Consider the following 16386-nt stretch of genomic DNA (forward strand, 5'->3'; position numbering starts at 1 on the left):
ACTCAGGAAAATCCAAATAAATATAAATATTCAGCTATAATGAATAAATTAATCTTACGTTTCGGTAGTCATTTATCCAATTTGTAGTAAGGATTAATAAAGATCCGATAAACTGGTATAATTATCATAAAAAAAAGGACTGAAAGAAACAACGTGTATCTCAGAAACAAAGGAATAACGAGTTCATGTTTGAAGGTTTATTATTTCAAAATTATCCAAGGAATCTTCCATTTTATTTTTCACCTCCAATTTAGGAACGCCCTGTATATATTCGTCTGAGAGACTGTTCCATTGCCTTAAATATCGAACCCTCAATAGTTGAGCTTTGTAGAATAGATCATTCAATCCTTAATAACTCCAAAAAAACTCATTGACACTTTTTGTTTCAGTCTTTTTTTGGTCGAACCTACAACAACTTAAGCTCCATATCCGAATGCAAGAACAACGGAGAATGTGTCATCAACAAGAAAAATCGGACAACTTGCAAGGCCTGCCGCTTGAGGAAGTGTCTACTTGTGGGAATGTCAAAAAGTGGCTCAAGATACGGAAGGCGCTCAAACTGGTTCAAAATACACTGTCTTCTTCAAGAGCAGCAGTCCGGCCAGAGCATGAACATGGCAGCGGCCCTTTTGAGACCTCACCCTTATCTAACTCGCTTTATACGTCCTCCACTTGCAACGATCACCAGGGAAAACAGAAGTTCAGAATCAGATAGCGGAGCGTCCTCCATCGACGTTGAAGACGATAAGTCCTTATTCCACGAGAACACCGCGAAACCCTGCTCGTTAGCGCCAAGCGACCGCGAGTGTGCCTCTGACCAGTCGTCGTCGAAAAAACAGACATCGTTGACTAGTGATAGCGACTACTTCTCCAGGAGAAAGCTGATGCACTGCCATATACCATCAACATCTCCTACTTCCTTACCTTCCAACGGGTTGATGCCCAAATGGCTTCCACCTCTTTCCGTCTTCAGTCATCCGTCCATTTGGAAAGACTACTGGGTTGAAATGCCTTATGCACCTTTTGCGCCCACGCCACCTATGTGCCAAGATCAACCGATAGATTTATCCGTTAAGACAAGTCCACTAGTGTGTTTTGTCAATTCGGATAGTGAACGTAGGACGCCTGAAGGACACGGCAAATCGGCACCGTTGGATCTTACCTTAAATCGAAAAACGACAGATGTTACTAATTGTTGAGTTTACAATGTTCCTTGTATATTATTAACAGCAATCTTTGTTCTCAATGTCTGCTTCAATTTTTTTGAAAAGACTCACAAGTAATAGCTGAACAGCAGTGCTATAAAGTCGACCACTGAAATTTGTGATAGATTATTTTGTTCTGAGGAAGTGTTTTGATGAAAATTCAAAGCATAAGTCATTTCATTGGCTGGTAATATTTTGGAGAGCTATCAGAGGGATATGGAAATTAGATAGGTTATTTTATGATAAAGTTGGCTTGAAATTTCATTCCACCTTTAGAATATTGCCTGTCGTTCTGTCAGATTAATTATGAAAAATACTTTAATTTTACATTGAATTATTGATATTACTACTTCGGTTACCGTTTTCATGAGACATTTTTCATTCGATTTCGATTACACACTGGAATAAAAAGTGAGTAATTTGATTCTATAGCTGTTTACCCGAAAGCTACAAGTATCGAATCTTCATTTCTTGACGTACGTATAGATTCAAAGTTTCTGACAGTTGCAACGGTACCTCATGGATTTATCTTTTCAATTCTGAAAATTTCCGTTGGATCCATGGCATTTTCCATTAAAAATCAGAATATATAATAGAAAACACCAGGTACAGTCTTATATTTCGACAGTTATAATCATCTACAAAAAAAATTGAAATTCCGATTGGAATTTAAATCTAACAAAATTCAAAATTTCAGACAGTCTTTAAATATGCCAAAAGTGACACCACATGACTTTCGAATGGAAATTTTCTAATGAATGCTACTGAGTATATAATTTATTGATTGAATTCTCATCGAAAATAATAGTTGCTATTTTCACCGACAGAGGCAGGTATATATTTGAAAAAAATTAATGATATTTATTATAAATATAAAAAAAAAACCACTCGACTTTCATCCTGTTCTCAAAACTGAGAACTAAGTTTTGAGAATGGGATGAACCCTAAACATGCATGTCAACGATATTTCACATATTTATTAAAAATTGTGAAACGCATAGTCAAGTTTTTCATTTCATATTCTTTTATTTAGGTACATCAAAGATATGTTTCACCAAGCGATATGCGAGGAATCAATTTCGATAATGATATTTATTTTATGTAATATGAATGGAAACTTCATTCCAGTGAAAAATAATGAAGATTCAGTTGTATAGGTAAATAGTGACGAGTTAGGCGATGAATTGAGAATATTAAGTTTTACATCTCTTGTGATATTCTAGATGAGAAGCAGAAGTTTTCCAACTTCTGTTCAAAGATGATGTAAATAGTAAATAAAACTCTGATAGTTCAAAATTACAAAAATTTAGCTATGACGATTAATATATTATCAGTACCTGATAACAAAGATTACTCTTATTTCTCATATTTTCATATTTTTTTTCATTTTATATATGGATTTATATTTATATACGATGGTCAGTTAAAGGTGAGAAATACAGTAAAAATGTTTATATAATATGTAAATTCAGGATTATTTTTATATGAAATTACTCGGCCAGTAAAAAACGTGCCTTATGTTAATGATTTTTATATTTTGCTATAATAAAATGTTTTGTTGAATCGAGTGAGTTTTTTATTGAGCCCTTATCCTCCGAATGGATTGTAAAATGTTTGTAATTTTCGAAATTTGAGCCGGGGAACTTGAAATTTTCAGAGTGGGTTCGAATCTCAATTGTCGCACTAATGGAAGATTGTGTTCGTGTTAATTTCAATGATTCACATTCGGTCGAGGAATTCAATGAGCCCAATCCGATCAGGTTTTACGTAAATATGAACGTTCAAAGATTTTTTTACGATACATTATGATGAAACCATATTTACGTAAAACCTGATCGGATTGGGCTCATTGAATTCCTCGACCGAATGTGAATCATTGAAATTAACACGAACACAATCTTCTATATATATATATATATATATATATATAAATATATATATATATATATATATATATATATATATATATATATATATATATATATATATATATATATATATATAGTTATAAGTATGATAAGGGGTGTGGGAAAATTGATAAGTGTTATAATTTCACTCTTCTTTATTTCATTTAGTCGACGTTTCGATCCCGATGGGGACCTTCTTCAGGACTCTACAATAGCAATAGAAAACAGTGAAAAACATGGCAATCACAAAACATGTAAAAATAGTACATACCGAAATACAGAGTTGTAAAGATCTTATTTGAACACAAATCAATAGCTCTCAAGAAAGCAATGAACAAGAACATCAACAAATTTAGCGAAAAAAGATCTGATATTTCGTTAGCACAAGAGTAGAAATCAATTATCATATGTAAATAAGGTAAACAGAATAATCAACAAAATGAGAGGTTGTCAAAAATGTTGTCAACCAGACTTGCCACAGAATACACGCACATGACAAATGAAACATAGAATAGCATTAAATCACACTTGGTCGCAGTAATTCACTCTCACCGAACTCAGAACAAATGCGATTATTGAAAGACTCCATGAACCGACTCCAATCCCCTCTCACAGAAATAGTCCGGAACACAGATTTCATTATTACGTTATCCCGACTGTAGAACTTGTGAAAATATTCATTCCATTTGATCCATCCAATTCACTGCCACCAAACTGGTCATAATGAATCAAATAAGTATAGATGGAGCTAATATTGTTTACATCCCTTCGGTAATTCATAGAACAAGTGTGGCGTTTAATATGGTACATCTCTAAGAAACATCTTTTCTTTCCACTAACTGCACATTCAAGAATTTTGGTGGAATCATAATCCATTGGGTGATCTTTGTCCCGGGTATGGTCTGCTAGGGCACAAATCTTATTTGGATTCTTGATGTCGCTCTTGTGTTGAGCAATCCTTCTCGTCAAAAGCTGAGATGTCTGACCAATATACACCTCACTACATATTGAACATGGAATACAATATACCACACCACTCATATTATCAACAGTCATCCTATCTTTCACTCGACTGTATAGTCTGGCAATTTTAAAATAAGATTTCGGAATCAATTTAATTTGTGTGGTCTTTAGGAGGTTAATTAATGCATTAGTCATACCATTTATTAGGGGAATAGAAGAGTAAAGAATTCTATCTACGTTCTCAGTGTCCACAGTGATGGATGCGCCCCTCTCTCCATTCGTTGGCTGTCTCGAAGGAGTGGTATTGTATATCAATCTGGACAACAACCTCTTTGAGTATCCATTTTCTAGCATCAATTGTAACAATAACCTCAGATTCTGCTGCCTTAGACTTGGATGGGCAACTTTTTCGATGCGATTCTTTAATCCTAAAATCATGTTTACCTTTTGTCCATGTGGATGATTGGAAAAATAGTGTAAGTATCTCCCTGAACTTGTTGGCTTTCGGTACCAATCCAGAATCAGCCTATTTTCCGGTGTTCGAATCACCCTTGTATCCAGGAATGGGACACCACTCGCTGTTTCTTCCTCCAACGTAAACTGTATACTTTCATGTTCACTGTTGAACCTGTTTAGAACGAAAGCAACCTGGTCTTTAGGTACAGCACATATTAGATCATCAACATATTTCTTGATGAAAGGAATGTGAAAAGGAATGCTAACAAGAATGCAGTCCAGAAGGAAATCCATTACTACTTCAGCAATGGACAGACTGAAGTTGGAACCCATAGGGGAACCGAGCACCTGTTTGAAGAACCTACCATTAAAAAGAAAATAGTTAGAAGAAAACAGGAACTTAATGGCATATATGAATTCTTCTTTTGGTAGACTAGTGTGGTTTTTGATAGTATCCCACTTGTTCTCAACAGCTGAGACTGCCAACTCTACAGGAATGTTGGTGAAAAGAGATACAACGTCCAGGCTGATCAGGACATAATCAACAGGTAACTGGAAACCATTCACACATTGGGCAAAAGCAAAGGAATCTTCAATAAAATATCTACTTCTGGTGGAAGAAAGATAATTAGACAGGATGTCTGAAACAAAAACTGACATTTTGGAAGTGGGGGTGTTGACAGATGATATTATTGGTCTCAAGGCAAGAATGGGTTTGTGGATTTTTGGTAAACCGTAGAAGCTAGCGGGAACTGAATTATAAATGTACAGTAATTTACCTTGTACTTGTGTTATGTGGCCCCCACTGACCCATCGCTTAATCAATGCGTTACATTTACCTTGTATTGTAATGGTTGGATCTCTGTTAGGAAGAAGTTGGTAATATTGTTCATTGAGCAAAATTGTGTTGGAGAGCTCTATGTACTGATCCTTATCCATCAATACCGTAACATTGCCTTTATCAGCCCGTAACACAAGCAATTCTTGATGTTGACTTAGGTACCTCTTATAGTGGTAAAATTCTCTCTGGAAAACATTATTAGTCCTTTTTCCAGGTTTGATGTAGTTGGTTATAATATTAGCAGCTTGGGAACGTTTGATGTTCTTCCCCTCATCTGACAGTCTATCATTAAGGTCTATAATGCTCTCTACATCTGCCAACAGTCCCGACATGGAAACCTCCTTCAAAGGAATATCAATGCCGAATCTGGGGCCCAGTGCTAGGAATTTCAATATTCTATCTGGTATAATCACAGAACTAACATTCCTAACCCACCTTTCTTGTGGTTCTACTCTCTTTAGAAGTTCATCCGATAGAGCTCTCACCTTCATCAGATTTCTCTCCTTGATAGCAGCAAAAGAAGAGTGAAATTATAACACTTATCAATTTTCCCACACCCCTTATCATACTTATAACTATTGTTGTATATTGGGAATTAAAATTGTTGATATATATATATATATATATATATATATATATATATATATATATATATATATATATATATATATATATATATATATATATATATATATATATATATATATATATATATATATATATATATATATATATATATATATATATATATATATATATATATATATATATATATATATATATATAGACGGAGCAATGTCTGGACTATACGGCGGGTGGGGTAGGACTTCCCATTTGAGCGTTTCTAAGTATGTTTTCACCGGCTGAGCAACATGTGGGCGAGCATTGTCATGTTGCAAAATAATTTTGTCGTGCCTGTCGGAGTATTGTGGCCGTTTTTCTCGCAGTGCGCGGCTCAAACGCATCAATTGTCGTCGATAGACCTCGCCTGTGATCCTTTCATTCGGTTTCAGAAGAAGATTTTCTTATCGAATTTTATTTCATATTGCATGTTGCTAAATAAATTAAATGAAGGTAATACAGATCCGACCCGAAGAAAATTGGATAAGGGTCAAAATCACCTGAAAATCTACTTTGAATGACATTGTATTATATATCGTTGAATTCAGCGTTAAAAGTTATTTCGAAAAATGTCATAAAATATGCAGGTCCGTATTGAAAAAAATGAGGTTGAGGGTGGCCCAGAGAGTACGAAACGTTGGATACGAAATCTGATTACGTCAAATTGAGGATAATTTACTGTCAAATAAAAAATTCCTGTGACATTTTTTGATGATATTTGAAATGAAGTGGGAAAAAAAAGAAAAATCAAAATGACATAATTTACTTTTCTAATGATATCTCGAAAACCGGCCCTGATAATCTCGATTTGTTTGAACTGCTTGATAATGCTTCTATGCATGCAACTTTTTGTCCATTTGACCGACCTTCTAACTCTTATGGTTTAAAAGTTACCAATACAATCCCATTGAAAAAGTGGCCACCCTGTATATATATGAACTTTGTGTGTTCCGGATTGGACCGCGTTTAATATTTTGTCGTGTTCGACGTTTCGGCTCCGATTTTGGAGCCATTTTCAAGAACCGTTGACTTTACGCCGGGGTCTCAATCTGCCTACTCCCCAGGTATCATCAACAAGAGTATTCTCGTTGGTGTGGTTATCTTCCGTCCCTCGAGGCAACTGAACGTTAACCACGAGAGGTCCTGTATTCATAGTAGTAGGAGGTGAACCACGTGATGGAGGTTGCGCAGTTGTTAGGCAGCCTCCAGTCATTGATCGAGCTGTCGTGGATCGAGTTGTTATTGATCGAGTCGTTTTCGATCGGTTTGTTGTCGATCGAGTTGTTATCGATTGTGCAGGAACCGATGGTGATGTCACGTGACTTCGAGTCATCGATCGGGTTGTTATCGAACGGGTGGCAACTGGGAGCCTGGTACGGGTGGTATGAAGCTGAACTGTCGATCGGGTTGTTGTCGGGGGCTGAGTTATCGATCGATGTGTTGCCATGAGACGGGAAATCAAAGGTTTCCAAGTGTTGGGTAATCCTTGACCATCATCCCGTTTGTTGAGACAATTGGGTCGTTTGTCGATCTCGAGTGCTTCACGGATTATCCTACAAGTGAGGGTTCTCTCTGCAGAGATGGTCTTACATCCCTCAAAATCAACGTTATGTCCTGTTTCAGAGTAGTGTTTGAATAGGGCAGATGTTGGATCTCCTTGGCGTATTGCAAGTTGGTGCTCATATACTGTGTTAGTTATACGTCTGTTGGTTTGTCCTATGTATGTTCTAGAACATGCGGAACATGGTATCTCGTATACTCCTTGAGACTCGTTATCGATCGTATCCTTTGGTGTTCGAAGAAATTTGGAAATTTGTTTATCGGCTGTGAAAACTGTTTTTATATCCTGTTTATTATATTAGACGCGGTCCAATCCGGAACACACAAAGTTCAAATATTTCCTACCGCGGAAACCTATCCGAACATATATATATATATATATATATTTTTTTTTTTCACCATTTAGGGTATGGCTGTTCATGGAAATGCCGGGTTAGGTTCACCAAGGCATTCTCTTATTCACTTATTCACTGGTTAGGAACCCGCGTATTATACGTGTTGTCCACAAGATGACCTCTCGTTGTGCATCGCCGATTAACCTTTCTTCCAGTCCAAGGCGGTTATATATATATATATATATATATATATATATATATATATATATATACAGAATGATTTCTAAGGGAATCGACCAAGTTTTACACCAAAAAAATATACTCTGTTTTCTTTGCCGAGCTTTCAGAAAAAGAAAACAGAGTATATTTTTTTGGTGTAAAACTTGGTCGATTCCCTTAGAAATCATTCTGTATAAATCACGACCATTACTGCATCTAAGTTATATATATATATATAAATATATATATATATATATATATATATATATATCCAAGGCATATATATATATATATATATATATATATGTCCCACACCCCTTATCTAACTTATAACTATTGTTGTATATTGGGAATTAAAATTGTTGATATATATATATATATATATATATATATATATATATATATATATATATATATATATATATAGACGGAGCAATGTCTGGACTATACGGCGGGTGGGGTAGGACTTCCCATTTGAGCGTTTCTAAGTATGTTTTCACCGGCTGAGCAACATGTGGGCGAGCATTGTCATGTTGCAAAATAATTTTGTCGTGCCTGTCGGAGTATTGTGGCCGTTTTTCTCGCAGTGCGCGGCTCAAACGCATCAATTGTCGTCGATAGACCTCGCCTGTGATCCTTTCATTCGGTTTCAGAAGCTCATAGTAAACCACACCTAGCTGGTCCCACCATATACAGAGCATGAGCTTGGCGCCATGAATATTTGGCTTGGCCGTCGATGATGATGCATGGCCGGGTAGTCCCCATGATTTTCTTCGCTTCGGATTATCGTAACGGATCCACTTTTCATCGCCAGTCACGATACGATGCAGAAAACCCTTTCTTTTATGTCGCTGAAGCAGCTGTTCGCAAGTGAAAAAACGCCGTTCGACGTCTCTCAGCTTCAGTTCGTACGGCACCCAATTTCCTTGCTTTTGGATCATTCCCATGGCTTTCAAACGCTTGGAAATGGTTGTTCGGTCAACTCCCAATGCTTCAGCAAGTTCTTCTTGCGTTTGACACGAATCTTCATCAAGCAAAGTCGCCAATTCTTGATCTTCAAAGATTTGCGGCCGCCCGGATCGCTCCTTGTCTTCCACGTCGAAATCGCCACTTTTGAAGCGTCGAAACCATCCGCGAACACTTGAATCATCGACACAACCTTCTCCATAAGCTTCCTGAAGCAACCGATGCGCCTCGGCAGCAGATTTCTTCAAATTGAACCAATAAAGTGAAACTTCCCGCAAATGACGTCGACTCGGCTCAAATTTCGACATTTTCACGATTTCAAAAATTTATGATGCGAAAAAATTTCAACTAATGTGTTAGTGTGGAATTGTTGACAGATGAATAAGCTTTGATTATGACATATGTAACCATTAAATACTCGCACAGTATTGGTGGCGCCATCTCTTACAAAAAACGGAAAGACTTATTCACACACCTGATATATATATATCAACAATTTTAATTCCCAATATACAACAATAGTTATAAGTATGATAAGGGGTGTGGGAAAATTGATAAATGTTATAATTTCACTCTTCTTTTGCTGCTATCAAGGAGAGAAATCTGATGAAGGTGAGAGCTCTATCGGATGAAGTCCAAGGCGGTTATATATATATATATATATATATATATATATATATATATATATATATATATATATATATATATATATATATATATATATATATATATATATATATATATATATATATATATATATATATATATATATACCTTACCGCAGGGTGGTACAATTGTACTATCGGGAGGTGACGTTCCCGCGTACCCGAGTCGCCCGATATCTGAAGGTTAGCAACCTCAGTATCGTTGATTTAAATTCGCTGTTCATACTAGGAGAGGTAGACAGGGCGGTGAGGGGCAGCGGGCTGGCCCCTCTCGGAGCCGTCCGGAGGTAGAGCCCGATGGGAGCAACTGTGGACCGAGCGGCGCAGCCTCCCGAGATGGTACCGCAAGCCAAAATCTCGTCCTCTCTACATCTGAAAGAGCTCTTGGCTTGGTCGAAGCATTTGCGCGGCCCGCCGAGGAGACTCAAAGACGGGATGGAAGAATACGATGGACTGAAGAGGAAAATATCCTGTTGATGCGTGTTCATTTTATAGCAGTAGATTTGGAACAAGTAACGGAAAACTCTTATAGGATTATATTGACCCAGACTTGGAATGACATCAGACCTGACAGGCACTCGTATGCTAATTTGCTGTCCAATAGAGTAAGATGGCTGCTAGAGGAGGAGAAGTTCACACAAATTGAACTTGACGCCATTCGTAACAGTTGTTATCCGAGAGGTGCTGTTCTCGGCTTGTCTGATGACCCACCCGAAACGACCTCAACCAACAGTCAAGAGGAAAGACCGAGAAACAGTAAGTTGGAGGGAAAATTCATCAAAAACCTTCTTATGTACAGTGGAATACCGGCTGAGAATAGACCTAGGATACCTAAGTTGAGAGCTTCAAGGATTGTGATGAGGAAAGTTGACGACCTTGATAAGATATTGGACCAAAAAATCAACCAAGACCACACTATAGAAGAAATCGTGGATTGTGTCTATGCTGCTGCCCTGACAGTGTGCGGTGAGATGGGTGTAGATATCCGGGAGGTGAAAAAAAACAAAAGCAGTGGACCACCACCGTGGAAACATCGTCTGGAAGAAAAGATAAACGAGATGAGAAAAAAGATTGGTATTTTACAAACTTACCTGAACGCTGAGTCACCGTCTTTGAGGATTTTAAAATTAACTCACCGGATAGCCTCGGATGCTGGAGTCAAAGCTGGAAGGGAACATTTCAAGCAGCAGATGATACTCGTTTCCGAAAAGCTGAAACAGAAAATAAAAATATTAGGTAATCGAATAAGACGCTATAACGAAAGGGTGAAAAGGTATAAAAATAACAAATTATACCACCAAAACCAGCAAAAATTTTTCAGGAGCTTGGAGGACGGACCATCTGAAGCAGGAGAACCGCCAAGGGAAGAAGCCATGCATTTTTTCTGGAAGGGAATATGGGAGGTAGAAAAAACGTATGATAGCCAAGCTTCATGGATCAAGGAGGCGGAAAAGGAATCGTCCAGATATTCCAGTGAAAATGTAGAAATCACCGTTGAGGATATAAAATCGGTACTCAGAAGAACTAACAACTGGTCGTCTCCGGGTGTGGATGGAATACAAAATTACTGGTGGAAACATTTCATGGCTACTCACCAACATTTAGCAAAAATCTTCCAGCAAACCTTAAAAGATCCTACGAAAATACCCCATTATTTCACGCAAGGAAATACTATTATGATCCCAAAAGGGGAAACAACCCAAGACCCAGAAAGATATAGGCCAATCACCTGTCTTCCTACGGTGTACAAAATACTTACAGGAGTTTTAACACGACACATTTCGCGACACGTTAGCAAAAATAACATACTAGCTAAGGAACAGGGTGGATGTCGTGGGGACACTCGAGGGTGTAAGGAGCTGCTAATAACAGATTATGTCATCGCTAAACAGGTGAAAAAGAAACAGAGGAGTATATCGGTTGCCTGGGTTGACTACAAAAAGGCCTTCGATTCGGTGCCACACTCCTGGCTGATTAAAATTCTAGAGATATATGGGGTCCCTCAGGCAATTATTGATCTTCTAAAATACCTGATGAAAACTTGGCGCACAAATCTGATTGTCAACACTAAAAACGAGCACTACAAAACAGGAACAATAAATATTAAAAGTGGCATATTTCAAGGAGACACCCTTAGCCCCCTCTGGTTCTGCCTGGCGATGAACCTCCTCAGTCAGCTCATTAACAGACAGAAATATGGATATATTGTGGAAAGATCGCGGAACATCAAAATAAGCCACCAAATGTATATCGATGATCTCAAATTATATGCTGCTAATGAAGAGGAAATGAAAAAACTTCTCAGGATAGTTGCGTCCTTCACGAAGACTATAGGGATGGAAATTGGGATGGATAAGTGCGCGGTGGTTCACGTAAGAAGGGGGCAAATACGGGAAGGCGAAGGGCTGGCAGTCATGGAGGATTTATCAATACCTAGGCTTAGCGCACAAGAACATTATAAATACTTAGGAATACAACAAGCTTTGGACATAAAGATGCCTGAAATGAAGAACATCTTTCGAGAAAAATACTTTACGAGAGTAAAAAAAATACTGCAGTCCAAGCTGAATGCTAAAGCGATGTTTATGTCAATGAACAGGTGGGCTCTTCCGTGTTTGTCGTACTCATTTGGTGTCATCAAGTGGACTGCTGCAGAATTGAAAGAGCTCGATATCAAAACACGAGCACTCTTAACAAGGCACGGAATTCACCACCCACATGCGTCATCTAATCGACTATACATCCGAAGACAGGAAGGAGGGAGAGGTCTGCAGAACATAGAAAAAACATACAACGAAACAATCGTAAGCATGCGAGAATATTTTCATGCACAAAACTCACCTCTTTTGCTGGCTATATGTCGGAGTGATGAGAATTTAAGTGCATTGAATCTCAGCAGCCGCGAGAGGCCGGTTGGTGGTGTAACAGAGGTGCAACTCATTCGGGGGTGGCATGGCAAGGCACTCCATGGGAGGTATCCTGGTAACCTGGAAAAAAATAACATCAATAAAAAGGAATCACTAACTTACCTTAGGGCTGGATACCTATACCCAGAAACGGAGGGCCGACTCATTTCCATCCAGGATCAGGTGGTCCCGACGAGATCCTATATAAAAAACATAACGGGAAGGAACATACCAACTGATAGATGCCGTAGATGCTTGCAGGGGACGGAATCTATACAACACGTCGTGTCCTCATGTTCCCTCTTAGCGCCAACAGACTACACAGAAAGGCATAATGCCATGGCAAGGGTTTTTCATCGTGCCATTGCTGAAGAAACTGGATTAATAAAAACAGCAAAGAAGGCATATGAGTATACTCCGTGCACAGTTTTGGAAAACGACACATATAAACTTTATTGGGATATGGTCATAACAACGGACAAACCAATACCGCATAATAGACCGGATATAGTGCTTTTCGACAAAGGGCGAAGATCTGCCAAAATCATGGATGTCACGGTCCCAGCTGATGATAACATATCAAAAGCATTCACGGAGAAGCTTACGAAGTATCAAGACCTTGCCTTCGAATTGAAGACTACTTACGATCTCAGGTCGGTGGTGATTCTCCCTCTCATAATTTCCACCAGTGGGCTGGTTGAGGCACACCTAGAGGAGTACACTCTCATGCTGGGTCTACAAAAAGAGTTGATAAGTACTGCACAGAAACAGGTTATTCTTGCTACCACAAGGATAGTGCGAAAGTTCCTTTCTACCTCCTGAACACCTTGTCCGCTAAGCGGACCGGTGTAGTTGGCGAACCATCCCCATCGTGGTGAAGTTAAAAAAAAAAAAAAAATATATATATATATATATATATATATATATATATATATATATATATATATATATATATATATATATATATATATATATATATATAACCGCCTTGGATATATATATATATATATATATATATATATATATATATATATATATATATATATATATATATATATATATATATATATATATATATATATATATATAACCGCCTTGGATATATATATATATATATATATATATATATATATATATATATATATATATATATATATATATATATATATATATATATATATATATATATATATATATATATATATATATAACCGCCTTGGACTGGAAGAAAGGTTAATCGGCGATGCACAACGAGAGGTCATCTTGTAGACAACACGTATAATACGCGGGTTCCTAACCAGTGAATAAGTGAATAAGAGAATGCCTTGGTGAACCTAACCCGGCATTTCCATGAACAGCCATACCCTAAATGGTGAAAAAAAAAATATATATATATATATATATATATATGTTCGGATAGGTTTCCGCGGTAGGAAATATTTGAACTTTGTGTGTTCCGGATTGGACCGCGTCTAATATAATAAACAGGATATAAAAACAGTTTTCACAGCCGATAAACAAATTTCCAAATTTCTTCGAACACCAAAGGATACGATCGATAACGAGTCTCAAGGAGTATACGAGATACCATGTTCCGCATGTTCTAGAACATACATAGGACAAACCAACAGACGTATAACTAACACAGTATATGAGCACCAACTTGCAATACGCCAAGGAGATCCAACATCTGCCCTATTCAAACACTTCTCTGAAACAGGACATAACGTTGATTTTGAGGGATGTAAGACCATCTCTGCAGAGAGAACCCTCACTTGTAGGATAATCCGTGAAGCACTCGAGATCGACAAACGACCCAATTGTCTCAACAAACGGGATGATGGTCAAGGATTACCCAACACTTGGAAACCTTTGATTTCCCGTCTCATGGCAACACATCGATCGATAACTCAGCCCCCGACAACAACCCGATCGACAGTTCAGCTTCATACCACCCGTACCAGGCTCCCAGTTGCCACCCGTTCGATAACAACCCGATCGATGACTCGAAGTCACGTGACATCACCATCGGTTCCTGCACAATCGATAACAACTCGATCGACAACAAACCGATCGAAAACGACTCGATCAATAACAACTCGATCCACGACAGCTCGATCAATGACTGGAGGCTGCCTAACAACTGCGCAACCTCCATCACGTGGTTCACCTCCTACTACTATGAATACAGGACCTCTCGTGGTTAACGTTCAGTTGCCTCGAGGGACGGAAGATAACCACACCAACGAGAATACTCTTGTTGATGATACCTGGGGAGTAGGCAGATTGAGACCCCGGCGTAAAGTCAACGGTTCTTGAAAATGGCTCCAAAATCGGAGCCGAAACGTCGAACACGACAAAATATTAAACGCGGTCCAATCCGGAACACACAAAGTTCATATATATACAGGGTGGCCACTTTTTCAATGGGATTGTATTGGTAACTTTTAAACCATAAGAGTTAGAAGGTCGGTCAAATGGACAAAAAGTTGCATGCATAGAAGCATTATCGAGCAGTTCAAACAAATCGAGATTATCAGGGCCGGTTTTCGAGATATCATTAGAAAAGTAAATTATGTCATTTTGATTTTTCTTTTTTTTCCCACTTCATTTCAAATATCATCAAAAAATGTCACAGGAATTTTTTATTTGACAGTAAATTATCCTCAATTTGACGTAATCAGATTTCGTATCCAACGTTTCGTACTCTCTGGGCCACCCTCAACCTCATTTTTTTCAATACGGACCTGCATATTTTATGACATTTTTCGAAATAACTTTTAACGCTGAATTCAACGATATATCATACAATGTCATTCAAAGTAGATTTTCAGGTGATTTTGACCCTTATCCAATTTTCTTCGGGTCGGATCTGTATTACCTTCATTTAATTTATTTAGCAACATGCAATATGAAATAAAATTCGATAAGAAAATCAACTTACCCATCTTGAACTAAATGGAACATATTAGAATCAAAGCAAGAAACCAGTATACTGGTTTCGTGGTTCTTCTTTCATAATAATCATTTAAATATTTTAATTCATAATAATTAAATAAAAAGTATCATTTAATGAAAGAAAAATTGAATGATTATTCGAAAGTAAATGAAAATTAATGAAGTAAGTGTTCGAAATGTCCACCTTTTTGTAAAATGCACTTTACGGTTCTGGAACCCATACTTCTTATACATTTGCTTGTTTGGTCTCCTTGAATACCTTCCAAAACTTTCTTAATTTTCTCGCGAGGTATCACTATTGTTGTATTTGTCATTTGTTCCGTTGAAACAAATTACAGAATCGAAATTTATTTTGAGAGCATTACGATATAATTTTTGCAAGGCTTGGTATTCAAATTTAAAATCATTGTATTCGCGTCTTTTGACTATTTTATCAAGAGAAGTTTTTGTAAAATTCCATTCACTGGCCTCAGTTCTCGATTTTTTTTCTGGGTTCGATTGAATTTGGGTCAGAACATTGATATCGTTAATAGACTTGTTTTTTCTTACATACACACCATTAATTTTGGATGAGGGTCAAAATCTCCTGAAAATCAACTTTGAATGACATTGTATGACATATCGTTGAATTCAGCGTTGAAAGTTATTTCGAAAAATGTCATAAAATATGCAGGTCCGTATTGAAAAAAATGAGGTTGAGGGTGGCCCAGAGAGTACGAAACGTTTGATACGAAATCTGATTACGTCAAATTGAGAATAATTTACTGTCGAATAAAAAATTCCT

At 37.4% G+C, this 16386-nt stretch overlaps 2 protein-coding genes across 2 annotated transcripts in view; both read left to right on the top strand.

The window, feature by feature from the left end:
• The window catches only part of LOC123673717 (vitamin D3 receptor-like), a 307940-nt gene extending 305168 nt beyond the window's left edge, over positions 1–2772 (top strand). Inside the window, exon 3 of the mRNA XM_045608363.1 lies at positions 390–2772. Coding sequence (XP_045464319.1) covers positions 390–1199 — 810 coding nt within the window. The 3' untranslated portion in view covers positions 1200–2772. The remainder of the gene's footprint in view (positions 1–389) is intronic.
• A 7442-nt stretch (positions 2773–10214) lies between these two features.
• On the top strand, positions 10215–13466 carry LOC123673338. The gene has a single exon (XM_045607823.1). The coding sequence runs from the start codon at positions 10215–10217 to the stop codon at positions 13464–13466; it is 3252 nt and encodes a 1083-aa protein (XP_045463779.1).
• The last annotated feature ends 2920 nt before the right edge of the window (positions 13467–16386 follow it).

Source organism: Harmonia axyridis, chromosome 2 (assembly GCF_914767665.1).
Source record: "Harmonia axyridis chromosome 2, icHarAxyr1.1, whole genome shotgun sequence".
NCBI classification, from domain to species: Eukaryota; Metazoa; Arthropoda; class Insecta; order Coleoptera; family Coccinellidae; genus Harmonia; species Harmonia axyridis.

What these genes read in the sequence shown, in the direction of transcription:
- LOC123673338 (XM_045607823.1), top strand. Translation starts at nt 10,215, where the DNA reads ATGCGTGTTCATTTTATAGCAGTAGATTTGGAACAAGTAACGGAAAAC.